At 37.3% G+C, this 21040-nt stretch overlaps 1 protein-coding gene across 1 annotated transcript; it reads left to right on the top strand.

Moving 5' to 3' along the window:
• Positions 1-560: 560 nt before the first annotated feature.
• DUSP27 (dual specificity phosphatase 27, atypical) lies at positions 561-12398 on the top strand. Its single transcript, XM_015820121.1, has 6 exons — positions 561-710; positions 2138-2262; positions 5496-5590; positions 6624-6855; positions 8106-8323; positions 9193-12398. The coding sequence occupies exons 1-6, from the start codon at positions 708-710 to the stop codon at positions 11997-11999; spliced, it is 3480 nt and encodes a 1159-aa protein (XP_015675607.1). The 5' UTR covers positions 561-707; the 3' UTR covers positions 12000-12398.
• The last annotated feature ends 8642 nt before the right edge of the window (positions 12399-21040 follow it).

The raw sequence follows: 21040 nt of genomic DNA, 5'->3' as shown, positions 1-21040 counted from the left end.
TAGTAACTAAAAATAGTTTGGTCTTTCACCTCTCTTTTCAGTATTTCTCTCTTTGTCTTCTCCTTCCCCCATCCTCAAAAATAGCTGTGAGTACATGTAACACTCCTCCTCGCTTAGGGTAATATTTCATGTACCTCATTATGTGGGTGAAATACAGGAAGCATCTGCAATAATCTATTCGTTAATCTTTAAAGTATCATAAGACTGCTTCTTATTTTCCCTAATTCAACTTCTTGTTTCATTTTGTGGCTTACCTTTTCTGTAATAATCCATTAAAAATAGAGGGAAGGAGCAAATGGAAACAAAGATACTTAAAAGGAAAATAATTTTAGTTCCTGATCCTTAAAGGGACACATGTAAACAGACATAAGAATATAAAACTAATAAAATGTTGCCCATCAAACTTTTGAACTGTTTTGCAGATAATTGTTCCTTGTTTTGAAAGAACAGGGTTAAAATCCAGGCTTGGCATTTTTCTTGACATTACCCAACAACCAGCCAGTGCCTAGAGATGTTATATTTAGAAGGCTGATAAAGTTTGAAGCTGACAGTTGTCCTGTCCCTTTGCAAAAAAAATCACTGAGAAGGAAAGAAGGCAACTGCCTGGATCCTACCTTTTTGATTCGTTTCCTATTTTTTTAGAATTGTGCCTGAACTCTCAACAAAGATAATTTTATCACCAAGAGATACACATGTTCACAGCATAAATGGTAAGTTGTTTTGAGGTTGTCATAATTTCTCAGGTCAGACTTGCTAGGTCATAGCAAAGTAGCAATAACAACCCACCCTTGCTTGTGGCGGCCTGGCTGCATTCCTGACATTTCAGAAAAGCTGTAAGGGGCGAGAATGAGAACTGCACAAGAAGGAAATCAGGATCAAAGCTTTGGGGATTGGAGTGGGAAAGCTAATTCTTTAACAGCTATAGAATCCTGCGTAAGAGACATGTTGAAATAATACTGGCTTCATAAGATTCCTCTAAAATCAGAACATGATCCGGGAGGTCCATTTCAGACTGGGAAGGTGGTAGAGAATTCAAAATGGAAACATTTAATTTTTAAAAAGTGCTCTCTTTTAGGTGACAGTTTTATATCTTCTTAACTAGAAATAAATTCCATTAAACTCAGTAGAATGTATGTCTGTGAAGGCCTGCAGAAATTCATGTTTTCAAAGCACGTTTTTATTTTAATAGTGTTGGAGAAAAATGTGTGAAGAGGGAACTACTAGCCTTAAAAGTTTTTTCTCCCTTCTCAAGAAGTTTGTTTTGTCTCATTAAGCAATACATCAACGTATTTCAGTCTCCAAATACTTTATTGTGGGTTTGCATATGTAGACAGGTTCAGTAACATTCCATGGGCAAAACCCCCAATATATAGGAAACAGTGCTAATAAACAACAAGAAAATACAAGATTATAAATGTTTATAATATACATATGTTTATAATTTATAATTATGTTTAATTTATACAAAATTGTAAGTTACTAATTTATAAATGAATTATAAAAAGACAAAATTTTAAAATAGACTCAGGTTGCCATGCTGCATGTGCTAAATGAACCTGCTAAATGTTAAACTACAGCTATAGCTAGCTGTAGCTACTTTGACTAACTTCCTCTTGAACCCTAACCACAAATGCAACATATAAACTATTAATACGTATCTATGTGCTTTTAACGCTTGCTTCTATTTGCTTGAAATATGAATTAATATTCAAATAGTTTCCATTCTCCCATAAAAGGTACACTAGGTTTCAAATATTTTTTTTAAAAAAAAATGGGTTTTGAGAATCTATTTATTATAACACCATATTTTACTATTTTTGTGAGTACCTAATAACATGCCACTAATCATTTGATAAGAAATGAATAGACTTCTGCCTTGGATAAAGTAATCATGAAGAATCCCATTTCCTTGCATAGTTACAAAAATTTCCTCTGACTGAATTCCATGGTTTAATTCTTCATAATTCAAAGTTTGATCTTGGTTGTTTGAGAAGCATCATATATATTAACTGTTTAAACGTTTTCCCCTCTTTCTAAAATATATAGTGTACTTTGCATGACTCAGCAGATGAGATTCCTTGAGGAATTATATGATTTAATTTATTGCGATCTGCAATCCTTTTCTTCCCAATTTCAGCTGGTTTCCACAACAGTGATGGCAAGCAGTATGGATTCAGAGGGGGACCAGGCAGTGCCTGATGGAGGAGAACCTGATGTGAAGACAGTGCAAGCTCACTATCTTCGAAGTCCTTCGCCTAGCCGGTGAGTGTTTCACAAAATAAGTCTCTATACACGTCCCATTGTATAGAACAAATTGCAAACTTTTTCTTTGCTCTCTCTTTTTACACTCACCAAGTACATTACTGAAACCCTTACCAAGAACAAGGCATAACGAGTTTTTTCTTACTTCTTTCAGAATCCATGATTGAGAGCACAAGCATTATTTTGCTAATTTAATTGATTCAACAGAGGTTTTGTACAAGCACTAGGGGTTCTTGGGAGAAGCACTGGTGACATCCGTGATGCAGGAGCAGAAGCCCACCCAAGCTGCTGTTTTTGCATCTATCTTTCTATAGTACTGATTGGTTTGGATGCTACTGTTCAATTCTACTTTTGGCATAGACTTGGAATTTGTGAGTAGCCAGATTGTAGAGTACTGAGTGGAATGGAGGGAGGTCTAGTTAAAAAGTATGATTTGTTTTAGCCTGCAGTGTAACCTTTTTCACTGTCACCAATATGCCTATCCTTCCCAATCCACTAAAAATAATAATAAACTGGATGAAGATTCAGCTGGGAGTGGGAACAGCCAGTCCTGCTTTTGGAGAGCAAAGCTCTAAGAGAAATACAGTTTGCATGAAGGGGCTTTCTCTGCAATCCCCCTCCCTCCCTCTGTTTTGCAAAGCTGGAGTAAAATAGGAAGTAATTTCCAGTCCTGAGAGCACACAAAACCAAAATTCCATTGGAGGCTATCAGAAAGGAAATAAAGTAATTATAGCAGTATAGAAAAACAGATAAAATACCATCAACACCCAGAATTTGAAAAATGCAACTAGATGTCCTCCTTGGACTTTTAGATAAAATGGAGCCTAATGTGAAAACCTGAGATGGAGCAAGCTTCCAACTGTCTAAAAAAGGAAACCGAAGGACAATGCTTGCGTATTTTCTTTTCTTGCTTTTTCTATGGCCAATCCCTGCATGTGAAAATGCATTAGCTGGAGCTGGAGCCTTCTGATGTTTGGTACATTTTCACTCAAGTCCACATGGACTTCCCCTTGTCCTAGCCATCTTAGCTGCTATTAGATTGAAAACTGGCAGTAAATACACTTTGATTAATACAGCTATGCTTGCAAGATTCAGAAACGTAGAGACCCTCTAGTGGATAAAAAAGAAATACCTTTTTCGACTTAAAAAGGGGACAATGTTGCAAACACTCAATTTCTTAACTTGGATTTGTCAGCAAAGTACAGGGAAGATTGTTGCTTTCCATTAGAAAGGAATTCTTGACAATAATTTTGTGATGAAATGGAGACAGCAAGGCATAATTTCACCTTACCTGCCCCCAACTGTCTTTTCAAGCAATTTAGATGGCCAATTGCATCTCCTACAAGTTTTTAGAACATATTCTCCACACAATACCTATAATAGCACTGTACCTGTTCCCCAGATGTTTGGGCCATAAAGTTAGACTGGTCCTGTTATTGATGTGTTTTTATTATTAGAAGGTGTCATTTATTGCAGGGCTTTTCAACCAGCGGTACGGGTACCACCTGTGGTACATTGGCACCTAGCAGGTGGTACGCGACCATCCTAGAAAAGTGGTAGCGGGGGAGGGGAATGAGCTCAACCAGTGGCAGCACTGTACAAGCCTGAGCGAGAGATGGCTGGAGCTGCAGAGATGTCAGGGCTCAGTGGATATGCCAGGATCAGTGCCAGGCTCCAGCTGGAGCTCGGTGCTGATCCTGGTGCTTCTGCTAAGCCCTGAAGAAGTACCAATCATCTGGAAAGCAGCACTGATCCTGGCGCTTCTGCTGAGCCCAGAAGAAGCACCGATCAGCTGGAATGTTGTAGCATCTCCAGGGTCTTGTGATTTACATTCAGATGCTTGGCAACTGATTCATATTTATGACAGTCACAGTGTCCCAGGGTCATGTGAAGTGACCAAAACCTGCTGCAACCACTCAGTAGACGGGGGGAATAAAAAACAAACACCCCCACTCCACCCCTGCTGCCAATCCTCAACAGAAATGCTCACAACAATGAAAACCTCGGACAGGAGGAAGAGCGCGGCTGGGCAGGCAGGCAGGTGTCTTGCTCGGCTGTGGCTTGGGAGGCACTTTTTTCAGTGCCATTGTAACTTTGAACAGTCACTAAGCGAACTGTTGTAAGTCAAGGACTACCTGTACTTTATCACTTTTTTCCTTTTTTGGGGGGGGGTCATCAAGTTTTTGACACCTTGCTAGGCAACTGGTGGTACTCGGATGTTGCCATATCCCAGTGATGGCGAACCTTTTAGAGACCGAGTGCCCAAACTGCAACCCAAAACCCACTTATGCATCTTCGGGTGCCGGGTGGGTGTGGCCCATTGGCTGGGCATGGCTGCAGTGGTAATGGCAGACAGGGTGGGACTAAAAAGTTCAATCAATCAACTCCAACTTTGCAATAATTTTTTTCCCCGCAAGAAGTTGAAATTGACTGATTGATTGAACCTTTTTTGTTTTGCACACGGCGGTGGAGGCCTAAAGCAAAAAGGTTTTATAAAACCCAGCTGAAGGCCTAGGACTGGGGCGATGGCGCGAGTGCCCACAGAGAGGGCTCTGAGTGCCGCCTCTGGCACCCGTGCCATAGGTTCGCCACCACTGCCATATCCTAAAAGTGGTACAATGGGTGAAAAGGTTGAAAAGTCCTGATTTATTGAGTTCCACTCAAAGGTTATTGCTTTAATCTTTGAATTTTAATTTTTATACACTGCCCTGAGTCACTGTTATGAGATGAGCAGCCAAATAAATTATTTGAGTAAATAGATTATAGTTTGGACTGTCTACAGTCTATTACTGCTCCCTTCTTATAAAGGAGAAAACCAAAATGAAGAGTGACATTGTGAGATGGGAGTTGTACCAATATTTCTTAATGAAATTTCTTAATGTTTTCTTTCTAGGATGAATAAGTAGTTACAAATACGTTTCACACTGCAAAAGTCAATACACAGTAGAAAGAAATGTCACCTCTTTTTTGTAAAAATGATTTTATGTTGCAGTTGTTTACATTAGCATATTTGAGGAGAAGGGAACATGGATAAGGATGAAATCTTTACAGAGAAATGTCAACTATCTCTGAGATATTACTCATTTGGAGTAGCTTCTGAAAGCAACTCTCCGAACAGAGACTCTCTGGAAATATCAGCTGTCTTGTATAATTTATCTCTTCGAAGTTAGAAAATCTATAATAGTATAGAAGTTGCTAATAGTTGCTTTTATGGCATTTTCATTACCTGACAGATATTCAGTGCTATCAGACGCGGAGACTGAGAGCATCTTCATGGAACCCATCCATCTATCATCTGCTGTGGCTGCTAAACAGATCATCAAAGAAGGTATGATTTGAGGAGAAGGATAATCAAATATGAGTATGGAGAAATTGGTATGTACATAAATCAGCAGGCACCAGGAAGGAGAAAAGAACTAAAAATTGTATTACTTTTCAGTTCAGTTCAGGAATCCTGGGGTATCCTAGGACCTTCATAAATAATCTTTCAAGTATATTAAAATGCTTTTATACTAAAGCCCAGTCAAGAGTTGCCATCCTTTTTAAATTCACTTTCTATTCAGATTCCAGATGATACCAACACTGATCTTTTTCATTTAAAAATTTCTGACCATCTTTTTTGAGATTAGAATTTTGGTGGTTTAATGAAAGTCAAAAAGAATTCCACCATCATACGTATGGTGCAGATCACAAAGAAATATTAAGGTTTTGGAAAGCTACTTTTTCTTTAATCCAAATTAAATTTTCAAAAGTATGATTTTGTTGAGGTTGGGGCTGGAAGCAGTGGTGGGATTCAAATATGTGAACAACTGGTTCTCTGTCTGGATGCTGCTTCCGGAAGTCCATTCTGGGCCTGGGCAACAAAAAAATTAGCTACCGATTCTGCCAAACTGGTACAAACCGGCTGAATCCCACCACTGGCGGGAAGGTTAATTCCACAAGTGCAAAATGTAGTTTTGACACATATACTTTGCACTTTCAATTCACCTAACTGAAATTTACTTCCCTGAAACCCTGAGAAACCAAAGCAAAATTTTACAATGAAGTATAATTAGCAATGAGCTAGCAATTGAGAAGCAACAACTAGTTGCAGAGAAATTTGATTAAACAAGACACATTTTTGAGTTAAACCATGTAGATAATTATTTGCACTATAATTGTGTGCCATGCCAATTCCCCATTTTAATTCTGATTTCATGGAAGCAAAGCAAATTTTCCCTTTTATAGCAGAAAGACATTACTTTCTATTTTGAACAGGGTGCTTCCCTAAAAGCTAACCAAGTGAGTAGATAACTAATAGTCATGTCAATGGTAAACAAAAATTGTTGTAATTTAAAAATGAAAATCTGGGTTCATTGCAGAGCTGAAGACAAAGGAAGTAAAAGTAGACACTGTATGTCCAGGGATGCTGGAATCTGCAGAGCAGTTGCTGATGGAAGATCTATATAACCGAGTTAAAGAAAAGATAGATGATACTAGCCTGTTCAATACACCATGTGTTATGGACATACAGAGAGCACTTATGAAAGACTATCTGGAATCACCAAGGGAGGCTATCGATGAGGTCTGGCCAAATATCTTCATAGCAGAAAAGTGAGTACAAAGATGGTTCTATCTGGATAAGATTCTCAGAGGATGCCCTCCTCAGTCTGTGTTATAGAAAATGACCTGTATTGTTAGATCAATAATTAAGTGCATTAAATTGGAAATTATACAATAGAAATAAAAAGTTATATTCAGAAGGTAAATATGACAGGTTGCTTTCAAAAACACAGTGGATAAATAGGGGAATCCTGATGTAATTACATACCTTTTCCATAACAGCGAGGACAGTAATAATAACTTATTAAAGGAGCACTCGTGAGATCAATATACTGTTTCTTCCCAACATATATGAGGCTGACTGTTCTACAGGGAAGGCTCTTTTCACATCCTGATGTCGGTAATAAGCCAGGCTGACTGGTCTGTAGGAAAGGACTTTTTCTGCAGGCCCACCTAAATGGTGAAAATCTCTGTCTCAAGAGATCTACCTGGTCTCATGAATTTTTACTGTACTTAAAACAACACTTTAAGGTTTGTTTTTTTACCATTTTAGCATAGAAACTTTAAGTCTGCCCATTAAATTAACTCTCAATATATTCACCTCTTGTTTTTTTACAACAGTTCATTTAATGACCATTCAAAATTACAAAGGCACTGAAAACAGTGACTTATGACCATTTTTCACATTGACGACCGTTGCAGCATCCCCATGGTCACATGATTAAACTTCAGACACTTTGCAACTGACTCATATTTATGACGGTTGCAGTGACCCAGGGTCATGTGATTACTTTTTGCCACCTTCTGACAAGCAAAGTCACTTAGCAACCATGTTACTACTTAATAACTAGCAGTGATTTACTTAACAACCGTGGCAAGAAAAGTCATAAAATGGGGCAAAAGTCAATTAACTGCCTCACTTAGCAACAGCATTTTTGGGCTCAATAGTGGTTGTAAGTTGAGGACTACCTGTATTTCTTTCTCTATTCTTGTCTATTTCTTGTCTTTATGTAAGTGGATATTTTAATTACCATGAATATTACATCAACAATAAAAGGCAGCATGCAAGGAAACAAATAAGCTAAAACTTATCATTAAAATGGCATAAAATACAATCTAAGAGTAGGATTTCCACAGATCATATTTGCTTATAAATTATTTCTTTGTGAACTTTGTAAAATGGTGACAAAAACATATGACTGACATAAACATACTACATTGATTCATCATCAGATTCTAACAGACTCAACCAATTCTCTCTTGGCTACTGTAATATAATATCCTTTCCCTTTGTATTGAAGGAGTGCTGCGGTAAATAAAGGACGGCTAAAGAGGCTAGGAATTACTCATATCCTGAATGCGGCTCACGGCACCGGTGTATATACAGGACCAGATTTTTATAATGGAATGAATATCCAGTACTTGGGCATTGAGGTGGATGATTTCCCAGATGAGGATATCACTAAACATTTCCGCCCAGCAGCAGAGTTTCTTGATGAAGCATTATTAACCTGCAGAGGTAAATAAGCCAAACAATATCAGTGGTCAGGGCCTTTCTCCATGACTGAATTGTAGAAATTCATCCATTGACTCAACAGGAAATTATACCAGTATGAGATTGTCTGTCTCTATTGCTTATTTCAAGTGACTGCAGTCTTCTGATTCGTCTCCGAGGTAATTGATCACAAAGCCTGGCAGATTTTATATGCCATATATGACCTTGGACAGCATCAAAATAATAGAAAAAATACTTTCGTCATAGGTAAAAACAACTCAAACCTGTTTCATTCATGGGCTGAGAATGGTACATCAGAGATATGTAGCAAAAAAGTGATGTTGCTAAGGCATGCTTGTGCTGTTTTGAGCTAGAAGTGGAGACAGACCCTTCATACATGGATTCATTATGACTTGTGAAATGGCTTTTATGAAGTTGGATACTTACAATATAGTTTCTATTTTTTGAATATTTTTACAATTCTTTTTATCATTTTTTTTAAAAACAGAACAATTACTATATGGTTACAAGCAGATTTAAAGCTAGTACATTTGTCATTCAACTTTGTCAATGATTGGGCAACTTGCGAGTATTCAGAATGTTTAGAGCTTGGCTTTCCTTTTTTTATCGCTGGCTTATAAATTGTGAAGTTGTATTGATTCTTTAATGCTATTGTATTTAATTTTTTTAGTTTAGCAAAATAACATATAAAAGCATTGTGGTAGGCAGATAGCATTATTTATTTAGCTTATTTTATCAGGTTCCTAGCTTTAAATATTTGTATCATGAAGCCTAACAACAGCAGATTATTTTTTATTTGCTCAGAATATACTAAACATGCAAAATACTTTAATATGGTTCTGAAATTATTATTTATATAATTTTACTTCTAGGAAAAGTTCTGGTCAGCAGTGAAATGGGAGTCAGTCGTTCAGCAGTGCTAGTATCCGCTTACCTAATGATCTTCCATCACATGACAATATTAGAAGCTTTATTGACTATCCGTAAGAAGAGAGCTATTTATCCTAATGATGGTTTTCTGAAACAGCTCCGAGAACTCAATGAAAAGCTACTTGAGGAACGAGAAGAGGAAGAAGATTCTGAAGACACAACAGATGGCCAAAGTTCTGTTGTAAGAGCTGGAAGTTGTTCCTTACTATCTGAGACAGAAGATTCTAAGAGTATTGTGGGAGCCAAAGTCCACTCTATCGTGGTAGAGGAAGAAGACACAACAAGTCTCCTGGGAAGTGCAATGAGTGCCTCTTCTATGGGAAAGTTGAGCTTGTTTTCCAAGGAGCCCACTCTTATCAGTGAAGAGGAGGAAGAAGAACTCTATGAAGAATGGAGAAGAAAACAAGGCTTGCCTGCCAAGGAAATTGTAAAGAAGAATGTAGAAAGTGAGCCTTCAGACCTATCACTTCAAGGACAAGTAGAATCTAAGGAAAATGTAGATCAAATGATCCAAGCATGGCAATGTCAAAATGAGAAGTACCAAATGGAAAGCTACATGTTGTCCAAAGAAGAGGAGTCTAGCATGGGGCAAAAATCATGCCTTGTAAATGATACAGTTGATACTGAAAGTGTGAGTAGCCAAGAAATCAGGATCTTGAAACAGGAGCTGGAAGCAAGTGGCATCAACAGAATGAGAAGAGGGCGTACAGATTCTATGTCTACAGAAAGTAGCTGGGATATGTGGAATGAGAGGATGATGGAGATAGAAAAAGAAGCTTCTAAGAAATATTGCTCAAGAGCTAGATATAGTGATGAGAATCTAAGATCTGAAAATGGAACAAGAGGAAGGGATATAGATACCGAAAGTGTATTGTCTGATACTAGTTCATTTTATAATTTCTGTCAAAAAAACAAAGACAAGTTGACAGCCTTAGAAAGATGGAAGATTAAAAGAATCCAGTTTGGCTTTCACAAAAAAGATTCAGAAATTGAGCAATCAAAGGCTGAAGACAGTAGCCAACAAAATAAAGAGTCTACAGAAGAAGAGAAGAGCTTGTCAGATATCAATATGACAGCCTACCAAGCCTGGAAAACTAAGCACCAGAAGAAAGTTGGTAGTGAGAATAAGGATGATATTGTAGAGCTTACCAAAGGTGAGGACTCTGCTTGTGCTAGGAGAAAACAGAGAAGAATGGAGTTACTTGAACACTCAAAGAAGGTTTTGGAGGAAAGCCAGTCTCTCTGTAGCTGGGAGGCAGACAGTTCCATGAGTGGAAGCATCCCTTTGTCAGCTTTTTGGCCATCAATAGCTTCCGTAAATGGGACAGAGGATTCGGCTTCAGCAATAAGCATGCAGACCAATCGCTCATCTTTTTCTCAGGCTAGAAGCAATCAAGGGGCTAAGTCAGCAAGTGTGTCTGGCCTGTCCATTGGCCCAGATGAAACAATATCAATAGCCAACATTCAAAATTGGATAACCAGTGTTGTTAATGAAACTATTGCTCAGAAACAAAATGAAATTCTTATGTTGTCTCGTTCACCATCAGTATTGGCTTCCAGTGTTAAGTCAGGTGATCCAAACAGACATGTGGAAAATGACAGGTCTTCTCTGCTTAAAGCACAAACTGGCTTACCTCCATCTAGTTCTACTTCACTGCTTCATCGAGACCCTCAGTATGCTGACACGCAATCCATCCTATCTTGTAACACTTCAGTGAGTATGGAAGACTCTGTCTCAAGTAGGAAAATAACTGAGACAAGCAAGCCTCTTTTCAGCCTTTTTGCTGATGAGGTAGACCTGAAGAAACTTAGCAGAAAGGAAAGGGAGAGGCAAGCAGAAATGAGAGAGAAGATATCAGATTACCAAACTGAGAAGCTTATCAGTGACAATAAACGTAGCACTTTATTTAAGAAGAAAAAGATCAAGGGAGATGTTGAAGATGAAAAAAGAGATAATATGTATGACAGAAGTAGAGAAAATGTAAATGGTGGTCCTAGACCTCCATTAACAGATGATATTAATTCCAGTGACACAGTTTCTGCTCTCTCAGGCCAATTTGCTAATGTTGGGGGTGTTATAAGGTCAGAAGTAGAAAACAATGTAAACAAGTGGCTCAGAGATTTGAAAACAGAAGAAAAGTCCTCTTACCAGAACTGCACTGAGGCCAGTAGTGAGAAATGTAGGAACTCGTCCACTTTCAGAAAGGTGGACACTGAAGCTTCTAGTTATAGAAGTTCCAGATCTCAGAGAGAAGAAATGAACAGTTCTACAACCCATCAGTATAAGAATAAACTGCAAAGAACTTCTTCACAATTTTCCTCTGCCTCTGCACAAGAAGAGAAGGCGTATACATTTACACAGTCAAAAGTGAGTGAGACAAGCTCTACAGAAGGAAGTCCAGAGCCATGTTTTTCTAGAACTTCAAAATCCTCTTATAGCTCAGAATCCTCCAAGCCTTCGACCAGATTGTATCACTTGGAAGAACAAGAAGAGGAGTCCAGATTAGACATGACTGAATCTGGAGCAAAGAGAAAATTCACCCAGAGTTTTGCAAAGTCTGAAGAGGGTACAGAAAAAGAAGAGAATATGGAAGAAAGCAAAGAGTATATTACATCAAAATATTTAATAAAAAACAGACAAAGCACTCATAAGGAGGAAGAAGAAATGGATGATGATGCTATCATTGCTGCCTGGAGAAGTCGACAAGCAGAAACCAAAGCAAAGCTTCAGCGAAGGAGAGAAGAGTAATGAAGAGTTAAGTCATGCCAGTCCATTTCTACCTTACGTTTGGAGGAAAGCCTTCCAAGTATTTGTAAGCATCCAATGTTTAAACAGCACATTTTAATCATTTTACTTATATTTCTTATTCTCCTTTCTACTAAATAGTACATCAAGCACTATTTAGGCCGGGATTTTCATTCATTAATTCGATCATTATGGGAGTAATCAGTAATCTGAACTTCTAATATTCTTTTCTTTCTAATTACAAAACCACATAGTTATTGCTTGTCTCTTGGGTGTATCGATGTAGAAAGTACTAAGGGTATAAATGTAAGGTTGGTTCCTATGACAAGTTGGAACAAAATATCACTTTTGAGTCACATAGGAAGATTTTAATTTTGTTTTCAAAGACAATTTCAGAAATAAAATTTACTTTTCAAACCAAACGGAAAAATCAACTTATAAAATGCGTGTGATAGTAGCATGTCCCTTTTAAGTGCAAATGCATCCAGGCTATGTTTTAGATTGGGCACAATGCCTAGAATAGAGTTCCTATGCTTAAGTATTTTAATAAAAGATGTTGCAAGACATCTGTTTGCATGCTATGATAAATTCCAGGAGTGTTTCCCTAAAGATTCTTGTCCAGAACAGACCTAATAACAACACCAATATTTTATAAGAGCTCCTTTGTTCTGGCCAGATTACTTATATTCCTTACCAAAAATTCATTTGGCCCAGACTATTGGTATTTTGGAGTATGTGTGTGTAGGGGATTCCCAGTCTTTGTCAGTGCTTCATCTAATTTTTCAGATAAATCTCCATCCTCACTAAATTGGGTATAGCTTGGGGTTACCAGGTGTCCAGCTAAAGTAAGAAATGTCCTCCTTTTTTACTTCATGCCCTCTGTCTGGCAGGCATAGCCTTAAAATCAAATATTGTCCAGTTTTTAAATATCTCTTCCTGAGCAGCTTTTCTCTAATAAGTGATAAGTACAAGTTAAGCTCTGCTCTGTAATCTTAATTAATTTATTAGTATCCTCTGGTTTTACTCTGCTGCCTAAAATGCTGCCTGAAATTGAAAAGACCTTTATCAGTTGAAGGCTTTTACCTTCTACTGGTAAATACTCTACCATTGTCAGCCTTGTGAGGAAGATTAAGCTGGAGCTCCCATACTTAAAGGTATGGTGTCCTGAAGGAATCTTGTCTAAACAATCTCTTCAGGAGAGAGATAAGAAGGAACTAAGTCATTAAGGAAACAAGTCCCCTAACCCAGACAAAAGTTGGGCCCCGAGCACATGGGAAACTCCTCCCCAAATCCCATCAATAGCTACCAAACATGTAAATCAACAAGGTTAGAGTAGCTGCCAGTCTTGTGAATCAACAAAGCAAGGACTTTGGAGGATAAAAGGAGTCCTACCCACACATAAACACATTGTAACCAGGAAAATTTTGCAGTTATTTTAAATTTACTGGGTCTCATGTATTCTAAAGAAGCGTTTGTGCTTCAGTGTTTGGTTGAAAGTTATTTGGGTGTGGCTATTTTGTGAGTGTGTGAATGAATGATCATATGCTGAACCTGGGAGCACATGTATAACAAAGCCTGGATAGGAAGTATTCCCAGAGGAATTCAATCTATGGTAAGATTATAATGTAATCTATGTAAAGTACATTAACAGAATTTGCAAGTCTGAAAGTACATTTCTGTCCTGCTGCCTTTACAGCCCAAGAAACTAGGGAGGGTCTCTTATGAGATGTTTGCTGTAAAGTAAGCTGACTTTTGGCTATGGCTGTTCCCTCTGCCTCCAAAGATCATTCCCACATATTATTGTAAGCACATTTCTGTGAATGAAAAAAGTCTTTCTGGTGCTGAAGAAAGTAATTATCAGAGATAATCCAGTCAAGAAGCACAACAGTGAATATCAGTATTATCTTTTGTGAATGAAGGCAAATATACATGTCCCAGGATAATGTTGCAGGATCCAATCTGAGTCAGTCACCGGGACCAAAGTTTCTTCCAAGTTTTCAAACCTGGAGATTCAAAAGTTCCCTGAGGATGGGTTCCAGCAGAAGTCTCAAAGCTTGAAAAAAACCTCTGGTTCTGGTGACCAATTCAGATTGGATCCTGCAGTATTATCTTTATTATAAGGTTAAATTAATAGATTCTTGCAAGACTGAAATAATTGCTCCCCTTCTTTCTTCTCTGGAAAACTAGGGATGGTCCCTTCTGAAATGTTTTCCATACCATTCTCCCCTTTTGTGTGTTGAAGCATCGTTTACATGTCAGTTGTCCAGTCTGCAGCTTTTCCTTTGTCCCCCAAGATCATTCTCACACACTGAATCAGTCCAGGAATTGATCAACTTGTTTTACTGCAGGCCAAGATATAGTTGAGTCTCAAATCACCTTCACTGTTCCCAAATGATGTTCTTAAGTTTTGCCCTCCCCCCCTTCACTTTAACTGAGGACTATATCAAATTGCCAATTGCTTTAGAATGAAATGGATATATGGCTATAGATATAATTGTGGTGGTTCATCAGATTTGATATGAGAATCTTGTTTAAGACAAATGACCATTTGATTCTTTTTAAAATGGGCAAAGATGATTCAGCCTCATGTGCCCTTCACATGCTCATACCTTCCTGTACTCTCTTTGGACTCACGTCAAAGTCCTTCTACTTTCTTATGTTCAAAGAAAATTCATGATAGGGCCATAAATACCGTGACTAGTTAAAAGGGAAGCTATTTTCTCTCCATCCCACAAGATTGCTTCTTGCAAGAAAGGCGGGGGTAGGGTGGGGTGGGGTGAAACACTTTGAAGATTTCTTCTTCCTCCTCTTCTTCTATTAATGTAACTGCATGTGAAAACTATCTTCTGAGTTTTGCTCCTAACATCATTTCAATCAGGCTCTGCTGTGACAGCTTTCTCTACTAGATCTGTAAACATGGAGGAGGATCGGTAGATTCATTTTCTCATTCTTAGAAAGAAAGTCTGGATTGGGGTTATAAAATGCTGGAAGTGACTTCTGTGACACAGAAAAATGAAAAAATGCACTCATGCTGCAATCTGATGCAAGATTGCCAATCTCAGATGCAAATTGATGCAAATGAGATGCAATCCAGATATTATATTTCTTTTTAGCTATGGCAAAGTCTGTGAAGACCTGCCCTCTCCCATAGATTTGCCCCAGGAAGGTCCAGAAACAATATTTTGGAAATAGTCTTGCACAGATCTGGATTAATAGTGTCACTGTTATAGTTTCAGTTATTTTTAATTAGTTTAACAGGTTTCAGACTTCTTACAATTTCTATTAATGAGGACTTCAAGCTAAATCAACTAAACCCTGAAGGTAAGAACAGAAAACAAACAAACAAAAAGTTTTATCACATCTATATCCTTATCAAAATATTTTTCAAAAAATAAGACATTAAAATAAATTTCTTGGGATATGACAAACCAAAACATCAACAAGAGTAGTTTTGTTCCTATTAATTTAGCAGAATTATAGGAAAAGGCTTTAATGAGAAGATGCATAAAGACTGAGTAATTTTCTCTAGCTATTATATTGTCCACAGATTTGTTTCTAATAAATTAATTTGTAATACCAATCTTCCTTCCCCATCCCACCCCAAAATGCATAAATCTTTCTAGAATCGAATTTTTAAAATTTATTTGGACAATATTTTTTAAAAAATTCTGTTGAAGAATTCCCATTCTTAGAAAAGTTGAACCCTAGTTTTCACAGATGAAATACTAAAATCCATAACCTTAAAGGCAGCATGGATTCACTTGAAAAGGTATTTCTGCAAGAAGATAGAACATAAGTATGTCAGAAAGACATGTGATTCTCTTATGTGACATCTGCTTCTTTGTCTTGAAATTACTAGTATAGAAAATTTTCACAATCTCTCATCTCAGTGATATTTCCCAAGACATTTACCAGTATATCTGTATGAAATGGACCTTAGTTGGATATTGTCACACTTGTGTATAACTTGAGCAAAGAATAGAAAATATAATCTTCTTATCAGAGGGCAAATATACAGTCTCCTTGTTCCAGTAACGGCTAGTCTGTCTCCAGGGCAAGGCTTTAATTACACAGTTATGACTGTCTTCTTGATTCTTTTGCCTGCCTTCCAATGGACAACTCTGATTATAATCACAAATGCTGGCTATTAATATTGCTAAATACCATTCACCTGTACAAACTGAAGAATATAATTTTGTTATTTTAATTATTTAGGCATACATATTAAATGCTGACATCATTAAGCCTTTTATACCTTTTACAATATGCTGTGATAAAATGTGAAAGGGGTGTTAAACGAGAAATAGGAGTGCATTCTTGAGTAAGGATTACTATTACAAATTTACTATTGTATTATGTTAATTTTTCATAGCTCCTGTTTTATATCAGTCCTGAATCAAGCAGTCCTATTATTTTTATATTTAGTTTGATCCAATTTAAACTTTGTATAATGTTTTGATAATAATCATAATGAAAATAAATGCACCAATTCTGGAATGAATAACATTCAGAATCAGAACTAATAGAATAGAGTCTATCAGATCAATATCCATTTATAATACAAAATAAAGTATTCACAGAAGTAGAATTGAAAGAGCTGCAAAGGTCTGCCCATGGCAAAGAAATTGAAGTCTTATCAGAAGTGGCTCAGACATTAGAGACGAACCAGGGGGAGTCAATAGTAAAGAAAGCCAACACTGCTATTGAACCATTTTCATTCCCAAACTAGGCACCCTCTTCACTATCTTCTTTTCAGAAAGAACATAGTCTGTGACTGCTTGATGCCATCCATATATTAATGCCAATATATTATAGCATCCTAGGTTCTTGAGAAGAACTCAAAGCAAATGAAGGCCAACACCAGCTAAAGAACTGGTAACTGTGACTTCAGATTATTGTGATGATAATAATAATAACAAATACCACATAAACCCCAGCCTAACAATTGTTAACAGGAAAGACCAGAAAGTCTGGAAAGTGAACACTGCAGTACCTAGAGACAGTAAAAGAAAAAAGAAAAAATCACAAAGACCTGCAAATAGAAGCAGAATGACTGTGGCAAAAGAAAGCAAAGACAATACTAATCATAAGAGGTGCCTTGGCTGCAATCCTAAAACATCTGGAGCATCATTTGAACACCATCAGCATTGGCAAAATCACCATCAATCAATTGCAAAGGGCAGCTTTACTTGGAACAGCTTATATCCTGCATACTTGTCTAGGTCACTGCTTGGCCCTAATTTAAGTTTGTTTATAAATAAATTAAAAATCATTTATTTCTATTTAGATTCTGAGTGAACTCAATATTTATATTACAGCCAGCTTTTGGATAAGCAACATCAATGGGGATGCCAACAGGGGAAAATCAAAAGTCGCAGTCACATGACATCTCGCTTAACAATCACAGTGGTTCGCCTAACAACTGCAGTAAAATAGGTTGTAAAATTGGATGAAGTCATGTGTTGCCTCACATGTTGACTGCACTGCTGAACGATTAATTTTGCAGTCCCTATTGTGGTCATAAGTTAAGGATTACCTGTATATTTATATTTGCCTTGTGTTCTTTAAGCAATTATCGATCCTTAACAGTGTTCTTTCTCTTGTTATGCTGGTACTCAGAAGTTTTCGGAGAGATGCTTTGGAAATCTGAGGAAATTATTAATATAGGTTTATTGCTACTGCTTAATTCCCAGGGCTAATATTAGCTCAGCTATCTGAATGCATCCCATGAAATTCTAAGAATAAGTGATTCTTGTAGGAAGGATTGAAACTGCAAGATTCTTTTTACTGATTAGTGATTCCTACACACTATAATCATGCTATAATCTATCTTACTACAACACATTGCTCTTTTTAAAGAAAATATTCAAAAGAGAAAAACTGCACTTTGACTAATGGATTTCTTCATATGCTGCCTGCTACTGATGCACAGAAGAGCAGCATATAGGCAGTGGTGGGATTCAGCTGGTTTGCACCGGTTCGACAGAACTGATACCTAATTTTTTGTTGAGTTTGGTGAACCAGCTATGATAAATCTGTGTTTTCCGGAACACATCTGGTTTTCGTTCAACTTCCTTCCAGGCGTGGAAAAAAAACTCTCCAAAAGTCCAAGAGAGAAGCGATAGAAACCAAACAGAGACACCTTTGATCACATCACTCAGGTGAAAACTAGGTGGTGCTTCTCAGAAGTAATTTCAGGAATAGACACTTCATCTCTCTAGTTTCCCAGTTGGTGCATACGGGAAAGGGGGCAAGGCCACCAGGTATTAGCTGGGGTTGTGGCTCTGGAACTTTTTCCTGTCTAGCTATACAGAGCACAACTAATGATGAGTGGGAAAGCTCTTAAAGGGTTCCGTGATTTCATGCTTTAAACTCTAAGGTAGTTCTTTGTAGCACAGCGGTTCTCAACCTATGGGTCGTGACCCCATTTGGGGTCGATCGACCATTTCACGGGGGTCACCAAGCAAGGCTGACCGCCATTTTTTCCCCCTTTTCCGGCGGGTGCCTTACTTCCCTTGAGCTGGGCCAGCTGGTGGTCGGCCTGCTCCATCTCTGCCGCTTGCCAGCTACGCCTCGGCCGGCGCAGGGGGTGGAACCACGCATGTGTGGCACTCCCGGGCAGGGAAAGTCCTTGACTTATGACCGGTTGGGTAGTCCTTGACTTACGACCAGTTTAGTCCTTGACTTACGACCGGTTTAGTCCTCGACTTACGACCGGTTTAGTCTTCGACTTACGACCGGTTGGGGGTCGCGGCATTAAAAAGGTTGAGAACCACTGACTTAGAACCTGAGTGACCATCAAATGTGTCGGACTTAGTTACTTCTTTCCATAAGCATTAAGGGCTGTGGGGATTCTAGGAGTATGTCTCCTCTATTTATAAGATCCTAGGTTGGAGAAGTCTCCTCTAAATTCACACACTCAGTTGCCACAGTGTGTCAGAATAAAATTATTACTTAAAACAGCTTCACAAAATGTCTTTGCTCATGTTGTGACACAAAGAATACATCCACTTGGAGTTTATTCTAAAATTTGCATAATAATTAAATCATAAGACATCAATTCAGAATTAGAATTTTAAATCAATGAGGAATCAAGTTTTATTTATTTTGATGAGTTTATTTGAAGTATAACAGGATTTAGCCCTTTGTCAATAAACATAATAATAAGTGTAGCATCACCATGCGCTTTGTTCTATTGGGCAAATGTTTTCTAAAAAGTATTTTGCTGAAATGTAATGCTGGGCTAAAAAGTCCCTTGTAGGAATTAAAAAGTTTTCTTCCCTTGTTAAAAAAAAAAAAGGTGGTGGTGGTGGGTTTGTTTGCTTTTGCCACATTATCAGAATGTTTAAAAGTTTCTTTCAAATTTATGTATTAGTTTTTTGTTTTGTTTTCTGTATTATTGGGAATGGCAGAGGATGCTGCCCATTCTGAAAAAGAGCATTGAGAGAAGTCTGTTATTGAATTATTTTTATTTTATTTTAGAATATTAATATGCTGCCCCAATTATAGACTTTCTTATGATGCATTCTCTCAGGATTTAACTAATGTGTAAAAAACTCAAGGAGTTTTCAGGCAGCTGGAGAGATAATTATACAATGAAAATAGGACATTTTCACACATCCCTTGACACCACACTCATATGGCTGCTGAGGAGAGGTTTGTGCTATAGGCATGTAATGCTGGAAACAAATGTGTCTGCTTTTAGGAACTGCTAACAGGTGTTGTGTTTACACTCCCTTGTGCTCTAACGAAACTTTTAAAATAGAGTCTGAAGCAGAGCATACCCTGGCAAATATGAAGTCAGACATAGAGATGGCATTATGATACTGCAACAGTAACTATTGGTGACAGAAGTATATTGGCTAGGATCACACCTTGTGCTAATAATAATGTACTATATAAAGCACAAAGCACAATTCATATAGCATACCAAGCCAAAAACAAACCATAATATAGTTTGTAAAGTTTGTGAAGCCAGGCATTCTTACTGTACAATGTGGCCACATTAGATAATACTTAAGCTGAGATAATAATGAATGTGTGCTCACTCTTCCTTACACCTAGCAACCTTGAAAAGCTTTTGGGAAAAGCTTTTAAAAGAAATTATAATTTAAATATATTAGAACATTTGGAAAACATTTCTGGGAACAAGTAATTGAAATATTTCGTCCCCCGCTTAAAAGTCTTCTTTTGTAAGTTGGATGTCATTAAATTCAATTATGCTGCGAAAAGTAAAACAGCAATATATATATATATATATATATATATATATATATATATATATATATATATATATATATATATATATATTCCTTAATTCTTATACTGTACTATTAAATTAGCAGTTTTAGACTGTCTATATAGTAATTTTATACCACTGCAATTACTGTGTTGAACTGAATTAATTATCATAAGCTGTTTTGTATTCTGTTATGGATAGTTGTGTCAAGAGTAAAGACAGATGTCAGAATATTTCACCACATTTCACTTTAAACTACATGCAAATGGGTGAAACCTACTTACATGCAAAATGTTAAGAATGAAGAGATTTGAGAAGGTATTTGACTGATCTGACAGTTCCTGTGCTCCTTTTCAACTGTACTTATTCTTGTATCCCTTCTATAAAAGACAATTCTTCTATTTTTCTAGCTTTTTGCCAAATAAATCACTTCTGCATATTAATACAATTATACCATCAATTCTGCCTGAAAAGAAAAGGAAAACTAGAATGGCAGATATGGAAGAATGCAAATCGGTTCAACAAACAAGTACATTAGATTTCAGAAGGACCAAAATTCTGATTTGGCAAATGTTGAAATTTACTATAGCATTTTTATGAACTGGTTTTGTTGTATTATTGCAGGTTACAATAAAATATATGCCTATAATTTAAGAATCATTATCCTATTTTTTTCCTGAGTTGCTCCCCCTGAGTTGGCCCCAAGGTTACTAAAACCCAGATCCAGGGAATGGGGAAATGAGCGTGCAATTGGGTGAAAAGAAAACTGAAGGAAATAAAAGAAGCAAAGCTAGTAAATTGCTCT

This window comes from Protobothrops mucrosquamatus, unplaced genomic scaffold, assembly GCF_001527695.2.
Source record: "Protobothrops mucrosquamatus isolate PMUCROS unplaced genomic scaffold, P.Mucros_1.0 scaffold1070, whole genome shotgun sequence".
Classification (NCBI taxonomy): Eukaryota; Metazoa; Chordata; class Lepidosauria; order Squamata; family Viperidae; genus Protobothrops; species Protobothrops mucrosquamatus.
Note: the sequence above shows the minus strand (reverse complement) of the source record. Positions and strands in the feature narration are given on the sequence as shown.